The sequence below is a fragment of the Bubalus bubalis genome, chromosome 13 (assembly GCF_019923935.1).
Source record: "Bubalus bubalis isolate 160015118507 breed Murrah chromosome 13, NDDB_SH_1, whole genome shotgun sequence".
NCBI lineage: Eukaryota > Metazoa > Chordata > Mammalia > Artiodactyla > Bovidae > Bubalus > Bubalus bubalis.
The window spans coordinates 54,217,472-54,238,568 of NC_059169.1; the positions used below are offsets into that span (position 1 = coordinate 54,217,472).

Below are 21,097 nucleotides of genomic sequence, written 5' to 3' on the forward strand. Positions count from 1 at the left end.
AAATAATTAATGTAAGCATAGTTTTTTTCTCCTCTACACTGTTTAAGTCAACAAACTATCATGCTCCATGGGTTATCAAGTTTAGTGTTTTATTCCTGGGATCAGCACAAAGAACCTTTTACGGGCTTAGAATAAGGTTGAGCTTTATAAACTGAAAAAAAAAAAAAAAAATCAGTGATGTATTCTAACATAATTCCTTTTCTTGTTTTCTTAATTCATAGAAATGCTAAGAATTTCCCAAATATCTAAGAAAAAAATGCAGTGTTCAGAAAGTGGTTCTGTAAATTTAGAGTGTTCAACTATTATGTTAAAAAAAAGTACTTGAAAAGCTTTCAAGGTGAGTGTGCTCAAGATGAGATATGGTGGTACAAGCAACTGGATGCTTCACACAGGTGCAGACGGGATCCCTCAGGAAATCCCTGTAATAAGAGCCATCCACAGGCTTTGCAAATTTACTAAAATAATTGATTTTATGTATAAGAAACTCTCAAAGATTAGAAACAAAGGATATAGCAAGAAAGATCTTAAGCAGGGAATGCATTGATAAATCAGTTGGGATCCTGTAAAAATTAGGTTTACAAACATTTAGCATCTTTAGAAACCATGTGGGAGAGGGTGTACAGTAGGTGAATAAAGTGAACGCCATGAACGTGTGAGTGGGCAGGGAGTGAAGCCGCAGGCGAACGGCTCCGTGTTTCAGTCGCACGTGCAGCCAGTGTCAGTAGCTGCTCAGTTACTTTAAAAAGTCTATTAACCTAGGGAATCATTTGAAAAAATAAAGATACCAACATAACAGATACTTAAGTAACATCCATTTTAGAACCAAAGATAAGTAGATAAGTAAAAAATTGTTACATCCCACCAAAATAAAGAAAAATAAAACCTTAAGCCTTCATGAAGAATATGAGGGAAAATGAAAAAACCACAATAGGTATAAACTGGTGCAAATTTTACTTATCTACATCCATTTTAGAACCTTTTCTTCCAATGATTGAAATTGTTATTATTCTATATAAAAGATAATTTATCATCTGCAGTTTTTAGTTTCATTTTCATTAAAGTGCAGCAAAAATACAAAGAAAAACAGGTGAAATTAATATCTCAGAATTATGACTTTATCATGTATTCCATATAAAAATCGAGGTACTTTACATTCCTTTCTTTTTTCTTCAAAATCCAGTGTGTATTTTACACTACAAGACACTCAGGTAATATATTCATAGGAAATACAGGCACACCTTGTTTTAGTGTGCTTTGTTGATTTTGTGTTTCTTTACAAATTGAAGATTTGTGGCAACCCTGCATTGTCGGATGTTAGTTAGCATTTATTAGCAATAAAATATGTTTAAATTAAGGCATGTGCATTTTTTTTTTTTGAGATATAATGCTATTCCACACTTAATAGACCACAGTATAATTTCCACCTTCCCTAAAAAACTGAAACATTTGTGTGACTTGCTTTATTTTACTGAGATGGTCTGGCCCACAACCCACAACTTCTCCAAAACCCACAATTTCTCCAGGGTATACCTGTACTTGATCTGCATTTAGGTTTCACATAAAAGCAAATAAAAAGTAAATAAAGGTAAAAATTAAAAAGTAGATTCACATACTCAAGCTGTTTCAAACATACTTGAGAATCTGCCAATACCTGAAGTGAATGTCAGTTTTTCAATGTAAGTTTTAGATAAACTAAAACTTAGAAACTCAGGTTTCTTAGTCACAGTTATTATTTCAAGGGTTTAACAGTCCCACACGCTACTGGCTACTTAACTGAATGTAAGTTAAGTATAGACTCCCATTTTTATATATAATTTCAACAAGCTTTGTTCTCTCTCTTCCCAGTACACTGGAGACTGGAAGAAAAGCACAGATGAAAGAGCTGAGGTGTTTTCTCCATAAAGTGCTCCTCTAGATGAAGAACACCGAGCTCTGCCTAGCACTCTCCCCACTGTTTACATGCACTGACGCACTTCTGAACGTTACTGCCAACTTCCTTGGAGTGGAGTGAGATTTATTGCTGCCATGTTACAGAGTTATGTATTGAGAAACATCATTTAAGCATATTTTCAGCTTTTCAATTATGAGCCTGCACAGATCCCTAGAAAATTTGCACCAATTTATACCTATTGTGGCTTTTTCATTTTCCCTCATATTCTTCATGAAGGTTTAAGGTTTTATTTTTCGTATTGTTTTTTGGTGGGATGTAACAACAATTTTTTGCTTATCTATGAAGCCCTTTCTGTTATATTATCATTTGCTGAAATCATAAAAATAAAATGCTACAAAATGCAGGCGCTTCAGCTCATTTCCCCTTCCAGAATCTTACCCCTGTTCTGTAACTGTTTCCTCAAGGCTGCATTATAGCAATTTTAGTATTTTTGAATGTATATAGAAGTTTTTGACACTTCATATGTTGGCAGTGGATATAATTTTCATCTTAATAGAAATGTAGAATTACCCCACAAGCCTTCAGGTGTTTTATGATAAACCAAAAATAACTAGAACCTACTTACCTTAAAAAATTCCTTTTTCTCAACCATCTCGTCACCATCTGCATCCAGCATTTTAAATGCAACATGAAACCCAGAATGGGGTTCTGAAAATGAAAAATGAATCATCACATAAACGCTGGTGTATGTGCTGCTCAAGTGAGCACGTCATTACATACATGTTGGTGGAATCCAAGTATCTGAAGATCTACAGGTCCTCAAACTTGAAATAAGCCACCAGAAACAACACAAATAAGCACCTAAAGTAAACAACAATCCCTTCTCAGGATGGATGACAATTCTCAAAGGCTGGTACGTATCCATGGTGCGCTATTCTGCTGTTAAGTGTTCTGCCCTTCAAAAGCAAAATCCAATTGAGAACTTCATTTATTTCTTCAGGTCTGCTAGAGGCTTTCCTATGTTCTTATATACCTGGGCTATTTTCACACTGATTGACATTTGTGCCATGTGCTCAGTATTGTTTGACTGTTTGCGACCCTATGGACTGCAGCCCGCCAGGCTCCTCTGTCCATGGGATTCTAAAGGCAAGTGCACTGGAGTGGGTTGCCATTTCCTCCTCCAGAGGATCTTCCTAAGCCAGGATCGAACCCACATCTCGATTACTACTCTTTGTTTCCCTTTCTCAGAGGAGGGTTTTGCAAGAACTATTTTGAAATAACTTTAGACTTACAGAAATACTGCAAAACTGGTCCAGGGAGCTCTCAGGGGCCCTTCACCCAGCTTCCTCTAAAGTTAGCATCTTATGTAACCACAGGATATTCGTGAAAACTAAGAAATTCACGCTGGTGTAGCATTTTTGAACTGAACTATAGACTTTATTTGGACTTCATGTTTTTTCTATTCTAGGATCAAACACAAGAAAGCCTGTTGCATTTAGCTGCTACGTCCCCTTATCTCCTCTGAGCTCAGAAAGTTTCCTAATCTTTCCTTGATTTTCATGACCTTGGCAGTCAGATGAGAGTTACTGGTCAGGGATTTTGCATAATGTCAGAGGAGGCATGTTTCATATTCCTACAAGAAGGCTGCATCTGACTCAGAGACAGCAGTGGGTGGACAACCTCACAGCAGTGCTGCCTTGCAGGCACAGAAACTGCGGCACCAGCAACATCCTTAACGATAGAAAGGTGAATCCAAACCTCCCACACCAGGAGAGTGGATTCACATGATCGATAAGTAAAACTGTGGGGCACTTACTGGTGAGAATCGTGAGCAGGAAGAGATACTCAGTGTAGGAGATCAGCCCTGAAAGGGAGAAAACACCAACATCAGATAATCAGCTTTAGACGGTTTAGAAGTAACCAAATACACGCCTCTTGGAGCCTCCACCTGATCAAAACACACACATTTTTACTTTAAACTACCTCTCTTTCCTACAGTGGAAAGTTTTCTTGAGAGTTAAATATAGTGAAGTGAAGTGAAATCGCTTAGTCATGTCCAACTCTTTACAACCCCACGAGGCTCTTCCCTCCATGGGATTCTCCAGGCAAGAATACTGGAGTGGGTTGCCATTTCTTTCTCCAGGGGATCTTCCCAACCCAGGGATCGAACCCAGGTCTCCCGCATTGCGGGCAGACGCTTTAACCTCTGAGCCACCGAGGTTTATTAGGTCACTGTTACTAGGAAGGAGGGGAATGGTCGCTGGCCAACAGGTAAATGTGTCCACTGGAGGTTTCATCTGCATGTCACTTTGTGTAATTTCTACTTTTACTATTAATAGCATTTCAAGGGAAGCAAATTCACAAATTTAGGAGAATGCCAGAGATTTCAATACACCAGAAGTCAAACTATATTTTTAAAATGAAGAAACTCATCTCTATAGCTGTAACTTCATTTTCATCTATAGGTTCTCCCTCACCGTTTTTCCCCTCAGTTTCAGCTTAACTGTTGAAGAAGCCTGGTCCTTTGTCCTGTAAAGTTTAAGTGTCTAGAAGACTTTGCGAACTGCATCTTTTTGGTGTCATTTCACATGTTCCTCTAATGTCTGTATTCTCGACAAACTGGTATTCAGATCCAGAGCTGAGCTGAGATTCAAGTTTGGCAGAAATTCTTTGGCAGAATTCTATACAGTGCTGTGAACTTTCACCAGGAGGCCAGAAGGCAAATGTTTACAGGAAATACTAAAAGCCACCAAGAGACGCAGACAGTAAGAGTTATACAGGGTTTAAACAAAAGGTGAAGTCATTTCCAGAGTTGAGATGATGGGAGAGTCACAGAGGAAGTAGTTCTAATGGTGGCCTTTCAGACAGGTAGACCTGCATGCCAGCATGGGGGAAGCGGAGGCGTGTGCACGGGGAGATGCAGCTGAAGTGAGCCAGGAGAAGCGAGGGCTTGTCTGCAAGCGTGTGCCTGCCGAAGAGTCCCCAGGAAGTACAGCGGCGGCCTGGTGGCTTGGAGATGAGGAAGGGAGTGGAGAGAGGGTGACAGTCCGGCACATCCTGCTGTGAAGGGGCACTGTCCCTGAGGGCTCCAGAGAGCACAGCTGACGCGGGGCTAGAGCCGTGCAGAGCAAGGTGGCTGAGGGTCTGACCACTCAGGTGGTCCACTGCTTCAGCTCATAGGCAACTTGAGGTATGTATTTTAAATGCTCTTAATGACTTACAGGTTTTTACATCACCAACTTTTCTGACGTTTTTATTCTGAAGCAGGTGTACTTTCCTTTAATAAAAAAGCCCACAGTAAGTCTCCAGGTATTTTTTCCTAAAAACATTCAGTGTTTACATGAATGGAGAATAAATTAAGTGTGTTTTGTCATATCTCATACCTGAGAGAAATGCTCTAATCTTAGTTGAAGGATCAAAGTATTCCATCCCTTGGCAGCCTCAAAAAAAGTGAACAGTTTTTTTTCTTTCTGATTTTCAAAGGAATACAGCAATGTGAAAAAAAGACCAGACTGATGGAGTGAGCTGGGCTTGGTGCCAAAGGGGAACCTCAGCTTTCTTTTCTTGAGACACAGGTATGTGTCCTGTGTTTGGTGGGGAGGGGGCTTTTCGAAAAAGAAACTTCCAGAGTCTTTCTTTGAAATACTGACTTAAATAAAATGGTTGAATAAACACAGTTGCGACAGTGTAAAAATAGCAGCCTACATTCTCAAGACAGATTATAGACAACACAGCTCTCCAACAGCATTCTAGGCAGCTGCCTCTGAAAATGCTTTTAAGGAAAACTGACACTTCTGAATATTTATAGGAGAAACAGTTTAATATATGTTTGTTATACTGAATGGTAAAATAAATGCTGTTAAATGGCAATGTTTCAAAACTGCATGTCAAATAGAAATTTTAAATAATTTACATTAAAAAATTTATTAAAGAATCTTTAAGGGCCACTAGTCTCAAGAGGTGATTAAGTTCTATTAGTTACCATGCCTTTCTACAAACATTTTAAATGTGGAATCATTGAAAAATACGACCTGCTACTGAAAGCAATTTTGAGAACTCTGTTCACCAAAGAGAAATTACTACGTGAATCATAGGAACATATTTGTATCTTACAATATACCTTGTAATTTATATTCAGTATATCCCTGAGGATGGCATTATGTTAAGAATTCTGCTCAGTTTTAAAAAATACATAATACTTATAATTTACTTTTCTTTATAATAATGTCTGGAGGTGGACTATTTTCTTAGTTCAAAAAACGGTAGTATACACTCCAGTATTCTTGCCTGGAGAATCCCAGGGACGGGGGAGCCTGGTGGGCTGCCCTCTATGGGGTCGCAGAGTCCAATACGACTGAAGCGACTTAGCAGCAGCAGCAGCAAAAGTTATCTTTTGCTAGTTACAGTATAATAAACATTTTGATAGTTTTTTTAGGTGGTAAAATATAATATTTCAAATTGCTCCAAATGTAGCTAAATTTTACTTTCTGATTTTCAAATGACTTCCTTCATATCAACAAAGGGGTATATCCAGAAAAAAGTGTGTCTGTTGAATCTTTCCTATAAAATGTTCAGTGCTTTTTCTTTAAGTTGGAATGTGCATTTCAACTCATGTATTTCAGAGAAAAACAACAACAAAAAACTGGTTAAAGTCCTTTTCTCACGACTTTTTCTTGTTCAGTTTCCTGTTAGCTTCTCTAAGAGATGGGATAGGAGAGGATGAATTCAATCAATATTTAGGAGGCAAAATTAGAAAGATGTCTGTTTGACTGCCTATGAAGGATGGGAGGACAAAGAGAGCTCAAAGCTGTTTCTGGGTTCCAGTGAGATGGGTGAGAAGCACTAGTGGCCAGGAGTGAAAGTAGCTCAGTCATGTCTGTCTCTTTGTGACCCCACGGACTGTAGCATGCAAGGCTCCTCTGTCCATGGAATTCTCCAGGCAAGAATGCTGGAGTGGGTGGCCATTCCCTTCTCCAGAGGATAGTCCCAATCCAGGGATTGAACCCAGATCTCCCGCACTGTGGGCAGATTCTTTACTGTCTGAGCCACCGGGGAAGGCAACGGTCAACAGAGCCTGGGCTAAGGGCGCTCACTCCTGGAGAAGTGGCAGCACTTGGCGAGGGCAGTTGTCCTCACTAGGCCTGTTCATGCTCCTTCTCATTCCTCACCACCATGCAGCTCTGCTTACCTTCCTTGTCAGCAGCCAGTTCTATTCCTTACTGTTGGCTGTTTTTAAGACACACCCGTGTGGATGGCAGGAAGTGAGGTTTCTGCGCCTCCGGCCACTGCCCAGTGCACCTCCTCTCCCACTCTGAAGTGAGTGCTGTCATCCTATTCTACCGTCACCTAGTCCTCCCCCTCCCTTTAAAGCCCCTCAGCTCCCTCCACCCAGAGGGCTTTCTCACAACACCCCATCCACACCACACTGCTCTCAGGACAGGCCCAGACTCTCTCCCTCTCATCCCCGGAGTGGGTCAGGTCTGCTCACTCTGGCTCACACCCAGCTGCCCTCATGACCACAGCCCACTTGCCAAACAGCCTGTCCTCTGCTGATACGCCTGCAGCTGGTGTTTCTTCCCCCTTCCTGACTCAACCCACCACACGCCCTGCTTCCACCAAAACGCCGCTGTGGATGCTCCGAAATCCCCCTCCTCAGGAAACACCTTCGGCTGAGCCCTGATGCACCTGAGAGCTGGTCCTCCGCTAAGGACAGTGGCAGGCCCACCCTGCACGGAACGAGAGCTGGTCCTCCACCATGAAGGACCACCCTCCTCCGAGCTCTGCAGACCACCCCCCAACCCCTGCCCACTCCACAGAACCCCACACACCCAGAGAGGCCTCCAGTCCCTTCATTCAACACAGAGCAAGGCCCCCTCGGCCTCCATCCCCCAGGGCCTCCTGCTCACACCAGACACCCTTCTCCGTGTTCTGCCTCCAGGACCCGACCCAGCGCTAGACCTGCCCTCGCTGCCCCCCTAGGACCACACCCCAGCCTACTCTCAATGATGACCCTTCCTGGCTCCGGCTTGGGTGGGTTCTCTGACAAGGTCTCCACATTCTCTCCGAGGCCTTCTCTCCATACTTCAGATGCTCTGCCTCATCCTTCCCCCAAGCTTAATAAAATTGATGTTTCAATACTTTTTCTGTAATTGCTCAAAGAGTTTGTGAAAATTACTTCCAATGTAATGAGTACTTTATTATGATTTTTAAAAATCTATTAAATAACACAGTGTTATAACATCCTCTCTGTAGATTCTCTAATATATAGTCTCCAATTTATAGGTGCAAACCTCATAACTCCTTAATAATGTTAAATAAAATGCAGCTGGAATTTTAACAACAAACCAAAGTTACCTTTATCGCCGAGGTCTCTAAAAAAAGTTGATCCACAACCAGCTTTTTTGATTCCTGCTAGTGTGTCCTCGATATCCTTTAAATACACATATTAAAATCTTTCATAAATTAAATAATTTATAAAGGCTAATTTTCCATCTTAAAAAAAAGAGAGATCTCCCCTCCATTGCTTACCTTATCTGTCAGCCTCTTCACAGAACTTTTACCTATAGCAAAGAGGAAATATTATTGAGTGCCCAAATATTATAATACCTTGGTAAAACTCAGCTTCCATTAAGACAGAAAACTGCTTGAAAGACAAAACAAGTTTATAAAAAATATGTCTGGCAATTTTGGCTAAGATCTTTAAACAGAAGTTACAAGCCAGAGAACTCTTAAGTCTAAACACGAACACTGCAGTTGTGTATCAGACTCATCCTCTCTGTCACTCCGCTCCAGACACATGGGGTCTTCTAACTGCCTCTGACCCATCATAGCTGTCCAAGAGAAATAAATTTGTGCCAAACACAAATTCTTTCCTTACATGATTATTAAAATCTGTCTCCTTTTGCTTTAATTGATTATAAACATATACACACACATTTCAGAATGCTACCTTTTAAACCCTGAAAAGTTCTTAAGTTCACAGCTCCCCAGTCAGATCTAAAGGCTGGACAACATGGCTGTTCATTCTAAAGTGATGTTACTGTTAACAGTTTCCTACTGGGTAACAGATTAAAACTCAGGCTTTTAAGCATCTTCTTTATACTGACCTCATTTTCTCTCATTTACTATAAATTCTAAAGCAATCACATTGCTTGTTTGGTTGAAACTTTTTCTGAAGACAGCCTCAAGCCATTTTACACATCCAGAACACTGAAAAGTACGTTGTTTATTTTATTTCTTCTGTAAGCTATGTGTATCACTAACTTCCCTTCTTGTTCTCAAAATTATCTTATCTATAAAGGCCCTTCAGTATAATTACAAGTGTATGAGAATTCACAAGACAGGTTAAAAAAAATAATACCTTTAGACGTGCCTTTTTGCAGTTTGGGATGCTTACATTTGGATTATAAATCTACTGGGGACAAATTCTATTATCTACTGTTAATAAATTACCAAGATTTTATTTTTGCATTAATAACCAAAAAACACTAGTTGTGAATATGATTATATAAATTTCAGAAACATCTATGACCATGTTGGTAAGCTTAGGAACCACTATTTTGGAATGATTGTTTGTTGCTGATAAACTAGTGTTACCCAATAACAACCAGATTTTAATGCTAGGTCTATCATAACATGAGATCATCAAACACATAAAACGCTCCCCGTTACTTCATGTTGACTACAAGTTCTGCTTGGTACTTGTATAGGTATATGATTATCAAAAATGGAGAAACCATGTACTTAATGAACTTCTCTTGCAAAAATTTTTTCAAAATGGTATCACTAATTAGAAAATGCTAAGGACATTATCTTGGCTGATAAAAAGTTTGGGGTACATTCTGTTACAAAAAATTCATTTTCAGGTTAAAAAGAAAAGGCAGAGCTCCTAGTAGAACACGTAGCCTCAGTTCCTTTCTCTTAAGTCATAAACACTTCTCTGAGTCAGAGAGGGGACCGTGGTGTTTCACACCCAGGATGCTCTGCTGGGGTTTCTTTAGTGCCTCTCACCCAGGCTGCTGGGTTTTACACCCTCTCTTTATGGGCTCCCCCAGGAGAGAGACTGGGCATCAGAGTAAGAGATGCAAAGTCTGATGTACATGAGGGGCATGACCACTCTCCATCTGACAACAGCAACAACACAGGGACACAGGAAATTCACTGCAATACAAGGATTCCTTTTCTGGCAGTCCTCTTCCCCTACTTTTTAAAAATGGAGGTAGAGTTCATGCACAATATTAGTCTCAGATATATACCACTGTGATTAATAATTTTCATAAGATATTCATAAGCTATATTCCCTGTGCTGCACGGTATATGTCCTTGTAGCTTATTTTATACAGAGTACTTTGGACCTCTTAATCCCCTACCCCCATCTTGCCCCCTCCCCACTGCCCTTGCCCCACTGGTAACCACTAGTGTGTTCTCTGTGCCTGTGAGTCTGTTCCTTTTTTGCTACATTGCTTTATTTTTTAGATCTTCATATAAGTGATTGCATAACAGTATTTGTCTTTCTCTGATTTATTTCACTAAGCACAATACCCTCCAGGTCCATCAATACTATTGCAAAAGGCAAAAGTTCATCATTTTTATAGCTGAGTAGTACTTCACTGTATGTATATGCCATATCTTCATCCTTTCATCTACTAATGGACATTAGTAGATGTCCATTAGTTGCTTTGTTGTCCATTGGATTGCTTCCATGTCCTGGCTATAATAGTGCTGCTACATATGCACATATCTTTTCAAATTAGTTTCTTTCTTCTTTGGATACATGCCCAGGAGGAGTGGGGTTGCTGGATCATATGGCAGTTCTATTTTTTTTTTTTTTTTGAGGAGTCTCTACTGTTTTCCATAGTGTCTGCGTCAACTTATATTCCCACCAACAGCATATGAGGGTTCCCTTTCCTTGACAGCATTCACAGTTATTTGTGTTCTTTTTGAGGATGGCCACTCTGATTGGTGGGAGGTGATACCTAATTGTGGTTTTGATTTGCATTTCTGTGATGATGAGCAATGTTGAGCATCTTTTCATATGCCTGTTGGCCATCTGCATGTCTTCTCTGGAAAAATGTCTATTTAGGTCTCCTGTCCTTTTTTTTTTTTTTTCCCTTGAGATTGAGCTGAATGAGCTGTTTATATATTTTTGATATTAACCCCTAATCAGTCTATTATTTGTTAATATTTTTGTTTTTTGTTAAAATTTGTTAATATTTTCACACACATACGAAATTCATTCTTACTGTTTTCATAGCTATTTCATACATATTCATGTTCTCATATAAAACAACAGCCAAAAAGGCAGATTTAGAGGTGAGGCTGTCGTGCTTTGTGGTGTGAGTGTGAAAGGATGGAAAGTCCACAGTGGCTTTTCTGGGCAGGGAGGGATAAATCTTTAAGCACTACGATGGAATTTTGGCTCAAGAAGCAGAATGTTCTAAAAGCCTCCATCTACTCTGGAGATTCCAGCACGTGGTTTTCACTGTTTACAGAGGACTTCTGAAGTTGAAAACCAGGAACAAGCACACCATGTTACAGGCAAACAGCCATTTTAATACTTAAAATAAGTAAAACTGCAATACTACATATTAAGTACAGTTACAGGTCAAATAAATCTTTGCCAAAACAAAGTTATTTGATAGCCATAACTATAAAAACATTGCTGCTGCTTTGCTAATGGTATCTAATTCAACTTCATTTTGCTAGAGATCAGCGGACTCTCGACACATAAAAATCAGACAGTAAAGACACTTACATCGTTTCATATTTTTTGCATAAATACATGGAAGAGCTCTGCCATCAATATCAGGATTGGCGTTAAGAGCTGATTACTCCAATACTTGCTTGAATTCAGTCCCAGCGATGATGGAAATCACTGCATTGCATCCAATTTCACAGAATCTCATACTTAGAATGCTTTTACAAAGGCTATCAGAAGAATAGAAATGTGCTTTGGGCTTAGATTATAAAGAGTCATGTTTTAAAGATTTCATTTTGTTTATTTCATTTCACACTCATCTCTTCTTTTTAATGATTCCTTTTTACATCATTCAGAGAACAACAATAAGAAAGCTGATGAAAAGCCTAAGAGTGTCTAAACAACTCTAAGGGTGGAGGGAAACTGACCTTCTTGAATATTCTCCCAAGGAGGAGAAATCTGTCTTTAAAGAAACAAAAAACAAAAAACCATGGTCGATGGGCTTTAAACCTGCTCTTCTCACACTGGAAAACGCCTCCTTTCCAGTGAGGCTGGGGTGGGGGGTGGTCGTGTGCCAGGGGACAGATGAAAGTTTTGCCCTCCTGCAGCTTGACACCTATGGACATGCTTCTTGGGCCCATCTGGGGGACGGGTGTGTACATGTGTCCACAAGAAGGCCTGCAGGGGAGAGCGTGTTTCCGTGGGCGGATGGCACGGTGTTTCCGTGGGCGGATGGCACGGTGCTCGTTGCCGCCAGGGCAGAGCTCAGGGCCCAGTCTCGCCCACGTGCTGACTCTGCTCCACTGCAGGGTAGGGAAGGAGACTTCTCAATGAGGCCTTGGAAGACCAAAAAGCCACTATTTGGAAAGTGAATTTATCAGAAGCTTTACGTATTTAAGACTTCTGCATTGGCTCTTACAAATCAGCTCACTTTTCTGATAGAATTGCACTAGGTGAAAATGTTTTGCTTTAGAACCAACATGAGGAAAGCATATAGAGAGCCATGTTTTTATTATTTTAGTCTCTCCATTTTTTGTAAAGTATAATAATTTTAAAATTAATATTTTAAACTGGCAACAACGATTAGTTTTATATATATATATTTTTTTATGCTTTACTGTGACATTTTACATACCACCGAGTCCATCTATTGAAACTGTATAGCTCAGTGGTGTTTAGTATATTCAGAGTATATTAGAATATAGTATATTCAGAGTGGTACAACCATCACCACCTTCTAATTTCAGAATGTTTTCATCAGGCCCCCAAAAGAATGAAAACTCATCAGCAGTCACTCTCCAGCCCCTCCTTCTGGGCAACCACTAACCTACTTCCTGTCTCTGTAGACTTGCCTGTTCTGGACACTTCATATACATGAAATCAAGCCATGTGTGGTCTTTGAGACCAGCTTCTCCCATCCAGCATAACCTGCTCAAGGTTCACGTGTGCTGCCGCGTGCATCAGCAGGCAGACCTCGGAGGAGTGGGGGCTCAGTGCTCAGCGCCCTTTGCTTCTACTACAAGGACATGACATCTTTCACGGCACTTTCACATTTGTCCGTTAACTATTTCTCAAACTTGCTGATCAAAATGATCACCTGGGAGTGTTTGTTAAAAATATGGGAATATAGGACAGGCAGCCAGATAAGGATGAGAGGGTATTACTGATTCCATGGCCCATTCTCAGACCTTCTGAATCAAAATCATGAGGGGAGACAGGGGAAGGATTTGAAATTTTAGCAAAAGGCTCTCTCTGATTTACTATCAAGTAAGCTTGGGGAATTCTGCCATCACCTCTGATTGGAGAGAATGAAATGATACCCAAAATTACAGAGTGGGAAACAACCTCAGAGATGTGGAAACTCAGCCCCAAATCAAATAGCTACAATAGTGGCAAAGATAAAAAGGATCTCTTTTACCTGCAACAATTTTAAAATTTAAGATTCATTTGTAGAATTTCAAAAGTCTTAAGATAAATCCACCAAGACACACACTCATCCAGCAACTCTGGCACATGCACCACAATAAATTCTATGGTTGCCCTAATTACAGTCCTTTTCAGAGTAAACTGTTAATGCCAATGGGTTAATCTTAATTTGGATTATTTATACCCTTACGTATTTATGTGCAACAAAATCTATGTTGAAGTATAAGTAAAGGCACAAAGTGTACAGAGTCCAGAAAGATAAACACCAGGTAAAAATAAGTTTAGGGGCTAATAAATTTCAGATTGGTGTATTTCTTTCTGTTTATACATGAGGATCATGGGTCACTGGGTTGGCTCTGTGTTTCCTTGTTTTTCTGTTCACCATGATCCACAGGAATGCAACAGAGATTATTCTCCTTCTTATCCACGATGAAAAATGAAGATGAAGTACATCATATGCTTAAAGGATGTTTTATTCAGCCTTCAAAATTACTCAATTCTTGATCTAGTTAAATGCCTTCTGATAGAGTTTAATTGCATTCCAATGAAAAATAAACTGGAAACATTATAAAAACCTAAGTTGGTTGAATCAAAGGCTGCATAAAAACAACAAGAAAGAAAAAAAAAAAACATGTAAACTTTAAACTTCATTAGAACAACCTGGACTACGGCTAAAACCAGGTAAAGTAAAACTTGGGAAAATTCTTTTGTTTTTAAACTTTTTTTTTTTATACTGGGGTATAGCTGATTAAGTGGATTAAGGCTTCCCAGGTGGCTTAGTGGTTAATAATCTGCTTGCCAATGCAAGACATATAGGAGATGTGGGTTCGGTCCCCGGGTTGGGAAGATCCTCTGGAGTAGGAAATGGCAACCCACTCCAGTATTATTGCCTGGAAAATCCCATGGACAGAGGAGTCTGGTGGGCTACAGTCCATAGGGTTGCAAAGAGTCGCACACGACTGAGTACGCATGCACTCAGAGCTGGTTAACAATGTTGTGATAGTTTCAGGTGAACAGTGAAGGGACTCAGCCACACATACACATGTATCCATTCTCCTCCAAACTGCCCCCCTGTCCAGACTGCCACATAACACTGAGCAGAGTTCCACATGCTATACAGTACATCCTTATTGGCTACCCATTTTAAATATAGCAGTGTGTACATGTCCATCCCAAACTCCCTAACTTATCCCTCCCCCACAACCGTAAGTTCATCCTCTGTGAGTCTCTTTCTGTTTTGTAAGTTCATTTGTATCATTTCTTTTTAGAGTTCATATATAAGGGATGTCATACGATATTCTTGTCTGACTTACTTCACTCAGTATGACAATCTCTAGGTCCATCCATGTTGCTGCAAATGGCATTATTTCATTCTTTTTATGGCTGTGTAATAGTCCAGTGTCTGTATGTACCACATCTTCTTTATCCATTGCTCTGTTGATGGACATTTAGGTTGCTTCCATGTCCTGGCTATAGTAAGCAGTGCTGCAATGAATACTAGGGTGCATGTATCCTTTCGGATCATGTTTTTCTCTGGATATATGCTCAGGAGTGGGACTGCAGTGTCATATGGTAGCTCTATTTTTAGTTTTTAAAGGTGCCCCCATACTGTTGTCCATAGTGGCTGTACCAATTTACATTCCCCCAATAGTGTAGGGAATTCCCTTCTCTCCACACCCTCTCCAGCATTTACTGTTTGTGGATTTTTTTGATGATGGCCTTTCTGGCTGGTGTGTGGTGATACCTTATTGTAGTTTTGATTTGCATTTTCCTACTAATTAGTGATATTGAGTATCTTTTTATGTGCCTTTTGGCCATCTGTATGTCTTCTTTAGAGAAATGTCTATTTAGATCTGCCCATTTTTTGATTTGGTTGTTTTTTTGACATTGAGCTGTTTATATATTTTGGAGATTAATCCCTTGTTGGTTGCATTGTTTGCAAATATTTTTTCCCATTCTGTATGTTGTCTTTTTGTTCTGTTCATGGTTCATGGTGTCTTCACACACACAACACAGATTCAATAAGTTCACAGAATACCAAGCAGGATGAATACAAAAATAAACTTAAAATGGATTAAAGACCTAAATGTAAAACTGACACTATGAAACTCCTAGAGGAAAATACAGGTGACAGAGCACTTTTTGACATAAACCACAGCATTATCTTTTTGGATTTGAATCCTAGAGTAACGAAAATAAAAGTGGGACCTAATCAAACTTAATAGCTTTTGCACAGAAAAGGAAATCATGAAAAATCCAGGAGAGGATTTTTTTAGATCTTCACTGTGAGGACTGCTGGGGCCCCTCATGGCTGGATTTTCACAAAGTTCTATCTTTCACGGTAGCCCATGCTCAGATTCTAGCAACTCTTTAAGCATCCCTGCCAGATGGTGGCTCTGGCAGTGGCTCCCAGGCAGCATCCACCCTGGGTGGGCTCTGCATCTCTGCGTCTGTCTTCTTCAGTGTTCAGGGGTGTGTGCCCTGTCGTCTCAGTTCTCTCGTGGACTTAAGAAGAGCTGTTGATTTTCTATCTTTCAGCTTCCTTTTTGCTGTGAGAACAGGAAATGATGACATCCTCCCTCTTTACCTGTTGAAGAGGCTAAACTACTTTTTAAAAGAAAATTTTATATCTCTCCAATTACTTACTTAGACTAATTTTCTAGGAGTGAACTTACTGCATCCATGTAAGTATTAATAAATGTTGCAAAGGTTTCTGATACATACTGTCAAGCTTTCTCCAAAGGTTTGAGTCGGGAGTCCGCGGTAGGGGTGCTCACACACACACACACCACCCACGTCCACGCAGATCCCAGCAGGAAGAAGAAACACTTTCTCATGGCCAGGCAATGAAAAGCCACTGCACTTCAAACCCCCGCTTTCCTCCAGCGGACTATTTATTTATATTTTTTGGCTGTGCTGCATCTTTGTTGAGACAGGCGGGCTTAGGTGGCCTGACACATATGGACTCCTAGTTCCTGGACCAGGGACTGAATCTGTGTCCCGTGTGCTGGAAGGTGCATTCTTAACCACTGGACCACCAGGGAGTTCCCTGGACTCCTTACTGATAACAGGCTCCCAGAGCTGTCCTTTCTCTTCTCTAACAGTTTCCCCAGAGCTGCCCTCTCTTCTCTAAGACAGCTTCCCCAGAGCTGCCCTCTCTTCCTTCCGTAAGACAGTTTCTCTCCTTCACTTCAGGTTGCTTGTGATTTATTACTGATGCATGTCCCAAACTGCAATTCTCTGCTCCTCCCAAATAAACCATTCTGCTGGTAACATAACTGGCTGTTTTTTTGTTTTTTTTTTTAAATCAATTTAGATGAATAGAAGCTTACCAAAATAATTTAAATACACTGTTACCACACTATTTTCCTTCTAGTGAGCCTTCACTTTACTCTCCCTCACAGGTTCAAGATGAACCCCGATCCCCACCAGAAACACATGGCTATGGCTGGTGAACAGGGTCACCACAGTCTCTACATCTGGCCCTTGTTGTTTTTCATTTGATCTCTCACTTCTCCCCAGCACCATCCTCTGGTCTAGCTATAGGTGAACTAACTCACTGTCCCAAGAACAGGCCGTGACCACTCACTTGTTCATGTCATCCCTCAATATACCAACAATGCCTTCCCAGATGTTCTTAGTCTCCCAATTCGACCTACACGTCTCACAGCTCACCCTGCCCTGGCCCACTCCGCCTGTTCCATGTGCAGCTACCCACAGGGCAACACTGTGGATGGTGTCCACTCTGCAAGGTGTCAGGAAGCCAAGAACTTTTCACAGAACACTTTGGCAATACAGGGGACAGAGGGGATGTCATGTCTACTCTGCAACGTTTAGATAAATGAAAATAAGGATTTCTGACAATTTGGGATAGCTGAGAGTTGAGTTTATGATATAAAATTATTTACTTATAGCTTTTGGACTTTTGTTTCTTAATTCTATTTTTTTCAGGATTTTTTTGCATCATGACTCCATTATATGACCCTCCTAATTGCTTTAGCCTCCTTTTTTTTTTGCCCCAAAAAGAAAATTTTTTACTGATTTAAAACCTAACATCCTGGATGAATTAGTTATCCTATTAATAATTTATTTAGTGACATTTAAAATCTTACTTTTTTCTCTCTTTAGAAAACCCATGAACAAGCAACTATTTCTTAGACAAATAAATAAATAAGTTTAGTACTACAAGGGAGGAAAAGTCTAAATAATTAAGCACATGCATGGTACAAAGAATGATGACAATTAAAATGAAGAAAAAGTTGTTACCAATTCTGAAAACCAGAGGTTTCTCAGCCCTAATATTTGATTCCTTAACTTCAAAAACCAAACCACTTACGCTGGATGTGGTCGAACATGACAGAGAAGAGGAAGTCCCGGGGTGTCATGTAGTACTCCCCGCCATACTCCAAGGACGAGAACTGCATGAAGCGCTGTTTACGAGGAGACGGCTTCCCTGTAATCTCTCCGGGGTTCACATTTCTCTAAAAGAAAAAGAACTTGCAATTTTAGGTTTTTTTCCCCCAGCATTATTCCACAGCTTAGCTACTTCTGGAATAAATGACCTGGGTTCGATTCCCAGGTTGGGAAGATCCCCTGGAGAAGGGAACAGTTACCCATTCCAGTATTCTTGCCTGGAGAATTCCATGGAAAGAGGAGCCTAGCGGGCTACAGCCTACAAAGTAGCAAAGAGTTGGACACAAACAATCTTTAAAGAGTAATTTTAGGGTTTAGGTCTCACAACCTTCAAACTTTGAAGTCATTTACTGAAGAGAGATTTACTGGAGCACTGGAGACAGAGCAGAGATGCGGTGAACCCGAGGGAACCCACAGCCCCAAATAGGAGAGGAACAAAGAACAAATGCAAGAAATTCTGTGAGGCAGTAAGATGCACCATGGAGACACAGAGCCGGATAAGGAAGTGGTAAGGAGAATACATCACACAGGATGGAGAGGGAAAGGCGACATTCAGGAGGTGAAGTAGGCAGCTTGGGAGCCAAGCGCCCCGTGGAGGGAGCACTCTGCAGGCAGGAGGTGAAAAAGGAACAAAGACCCGAGGCGGGAGCAGGCGTGTGTGCTCCAGGACCGCATGGCGGAGGAGAGGCTCAGAGAGACAGGAAGGCAGCAGATCAGGTGAAGACAAAGCACAGCCTGTTGGATAAGGGGCCCTGCTTCAGCAGTGTATTCACACAATGCGTGGAAAGTGCTGCAAGAACAGAAACGGGTAAAATACTGTCACTGGAAGAGTCAGTATCTTAGGCCATAGAGACAGGAGACAGCTACTGCTAACCTGCCACTGAGCACTTGCTGTGTGCTTCACACTGAACTATTAAATACTCTCCATGAATTTTTTTTGACCCTCACAGTCACTGAACAGTAGACACACAGTAGGTATAAAAATTGTGGACAAAATGGTAGAGATAAGTAAAACCAGGTGTGTCCAACTCAACAGTGTTTTCCATCTCTTCAGCACCACACTACCCTCCTACCCACACGGGGCCCCCCAGGCAGACTGGAAGAAGATGACAGACCAGCGGGCACAGCTCAGATGCCAAGGTCAGAGCAGTAACCCTGACTCACATGCGTTGTCTGTGAACTACGATAGCACACGGCCCTCGGGATGCTTCCTGAAGGCAGTGTGCTAACCTGGACCACAGCGTCTTCCCAGACGTATCACTTCCTCTTCACGCTCACACACAAGTCATGCTCACACACAAGTCATGCTCACTGAGTGCCGACTGCAACTGGAACAGAAAAAACAGCGATTCCAGTTGCTTAAACCTCCCCAGATTCAAAGCCATCAACAGCTCCTCGTGGCTGAGCTCAGTCCTCTGACCAGTATTAATTCTCTCCCTACAATGTGACAACTGGTTTCCTTGAGCAGCTAGTTTTATGCTTCTTTAGGGATTCTCGTTTTCATGGGGATGGTCTTGATCCCTGTCTCCTGTACAATGTCATGAACCTCTGTCCATAGTTCATCAGGCATTCTATCTATCAGATCTAGGCCCTTAAATCTATTTCTCACTTCCACTGTATAATCATAAGGGATTTGATTTAGGTCATACCTGAATGGTCTAGTGGTTTTCCCTACTTTCTTCAATGTAAGTCTGAATTTGGCAATAAGGAGTTCATGGTCTGAGCCACAGTCAGCTCCTGGTCTTGTTTTTGCTGACTGTATAGAGCTTCTCCATCTTTGGCTGCAAAGAATATAATCAATCTGATTTCGGTGTTGACCATCTGGTGATGTCCATGTAGAGAGTCTTCTCTTGTGTTGTTGGAAGAGGGTGTTTGCTATGACCAGTGCATTTTCTTGGCAAAACTCTATTAGTCTTTGCCCTGCTTCATTCCGTATTCCAAGGCCCAATTTGCCTGTTACTCCAGGTGTTTCTTGACCTCCTCCTTTTGCATTCCAGTCCCATATAATGAAAAGGACATCTTTTTTGGATGTTAGTTCTAAAAGGTCTTGTAGGTCTTCATAGAACCATTCAACTTCAGCTTCTTCGGTGTTACTGGTTGGGGCATAGACTTGGATTACTGTGATATGGAATGGTTTGCCTTGGAAACGAACAGATATCATTCTGTGTTTTTTGAGATTGCGTCCAAGTACTGCATTTCGGACTCTTTTGTTGACCATGATGGCTACTCCATTTATTCTAAGGGATTCCTGTCCGCAGTAGTATATATAATGGTCATCTGAGTTAAATTCACCCATTCCAGTCCATTTTAGTTCACTGATTCCTAGAATGTCGACATTCACTCTTGCCATCTCTTGTTTGACCACTTCCAATTTGCCATGATTCATGGACCTGACATTCCAGGTTCCTATGCAATATTGCTCTTTACAGCATCGGACCTTGTTTCTATCACCAGTCACATCTACAACTGGGTATTCTTTTTGCTTTGGCTCCATCCCTTCATTCTTTCTGGAGTTATTTCTCCACTGATCTCCAGTAGCATATTGGGCACCTACTGACCTGGGGAGTTCCTCTTTCAGTATCCTATCATTTTGCCTTTTCATAGTGTTCATGGGGTTCTCAAGGCAAGAACACTGAAGTGGTTTGCCATTCCCTTCTCCAGTGGACCACATTCTGTCAGAGCTCTCCACCATGACCTGCCCATCTTGGGTGGCTCCACGGGCATGGCTTAGTTTCATTGAGTTAGACAAGGCTGTGGTCCTAGTGTGATTAGATTGACTAGTTTTCTGTGATTATGGTTTTGGTGTGTCTGCCCTCTGATGCCCTCTTGCAACACCTACCATCTTACTTGGGTTTCTCTTTGGCTATGGTTTTTGCAGTGGTCATGTATGAATGTGAGAGTTGGACTGTGAAGAAAGCTGAGTGCCAAAGAATTGATGCTTTTGAACTGTGGTGCTGGAGAAGACTCTTGAGAGTCCCTTGGACTGCAAGGAGATCCAACCAGTCCATTCTGAAGGAAATCAGCCCTGGGATTTCTTTGGAAGGAATGATGCTAAAGCTGAAGCTCCAGTACTTTGGCCACTTCATGCGAAGAGTTGACTCATTGGAAAAGACGCTGATGCTGGGAGGAATTGGGGGCAGGAGGAGAAGGGGATGACAGAGGATGAGATG

General features: G+C 41.1%; 1 protein-coding gene and 1 long non-coding RNA gene across 2 annotated transcripts in view; one reads left to right on the forward strand and one right to left on the reverse strand.

Annotated features, from left to right (window-relative positions):
- MICU2 (mitochondrial calcium uptake 2) overlaps positions 1–21,097 on the reverse strand; it is a 55,615-nt gene that overhangs the window by 13,602 nt on the left and 20,916 nt on the right. The window contains exons 2-6 of the mRNA XM_006073219.3: positions 17,851–17,995; positions 8,420–8,451; positions 8,246–8,321; positions 3,708–3,755; positions 2,517–2,599 (exon numbers count right to left, since the gene is read on the reverse strand). Coding sequence (XP_006073281.2) covers positions 2,517–2,599; positions 3,708–3,755; positions 8,246–8,321; positions 8,420–8,451; positions 17,851–17,995 — 384 coding nt within the window. The remainder of the gene's footprint in view (positions 1–2,516; positions 2,600–3,707; positions 3,756–8,245; positions 8,322–8,419; positions 8,452–17,850; positions 17,996–21,097) is intronic.
- LOC102396134 lies at positions 3,997–5,565 on the forward strand. Its single transcript, XR_003102712.2, has 2 exons — positions 3,997–5,081; positions 5,375–5,565. It is a non-coding gene; the product is annotated as an uncharacterized LOC102396134 (long non-coding RNA).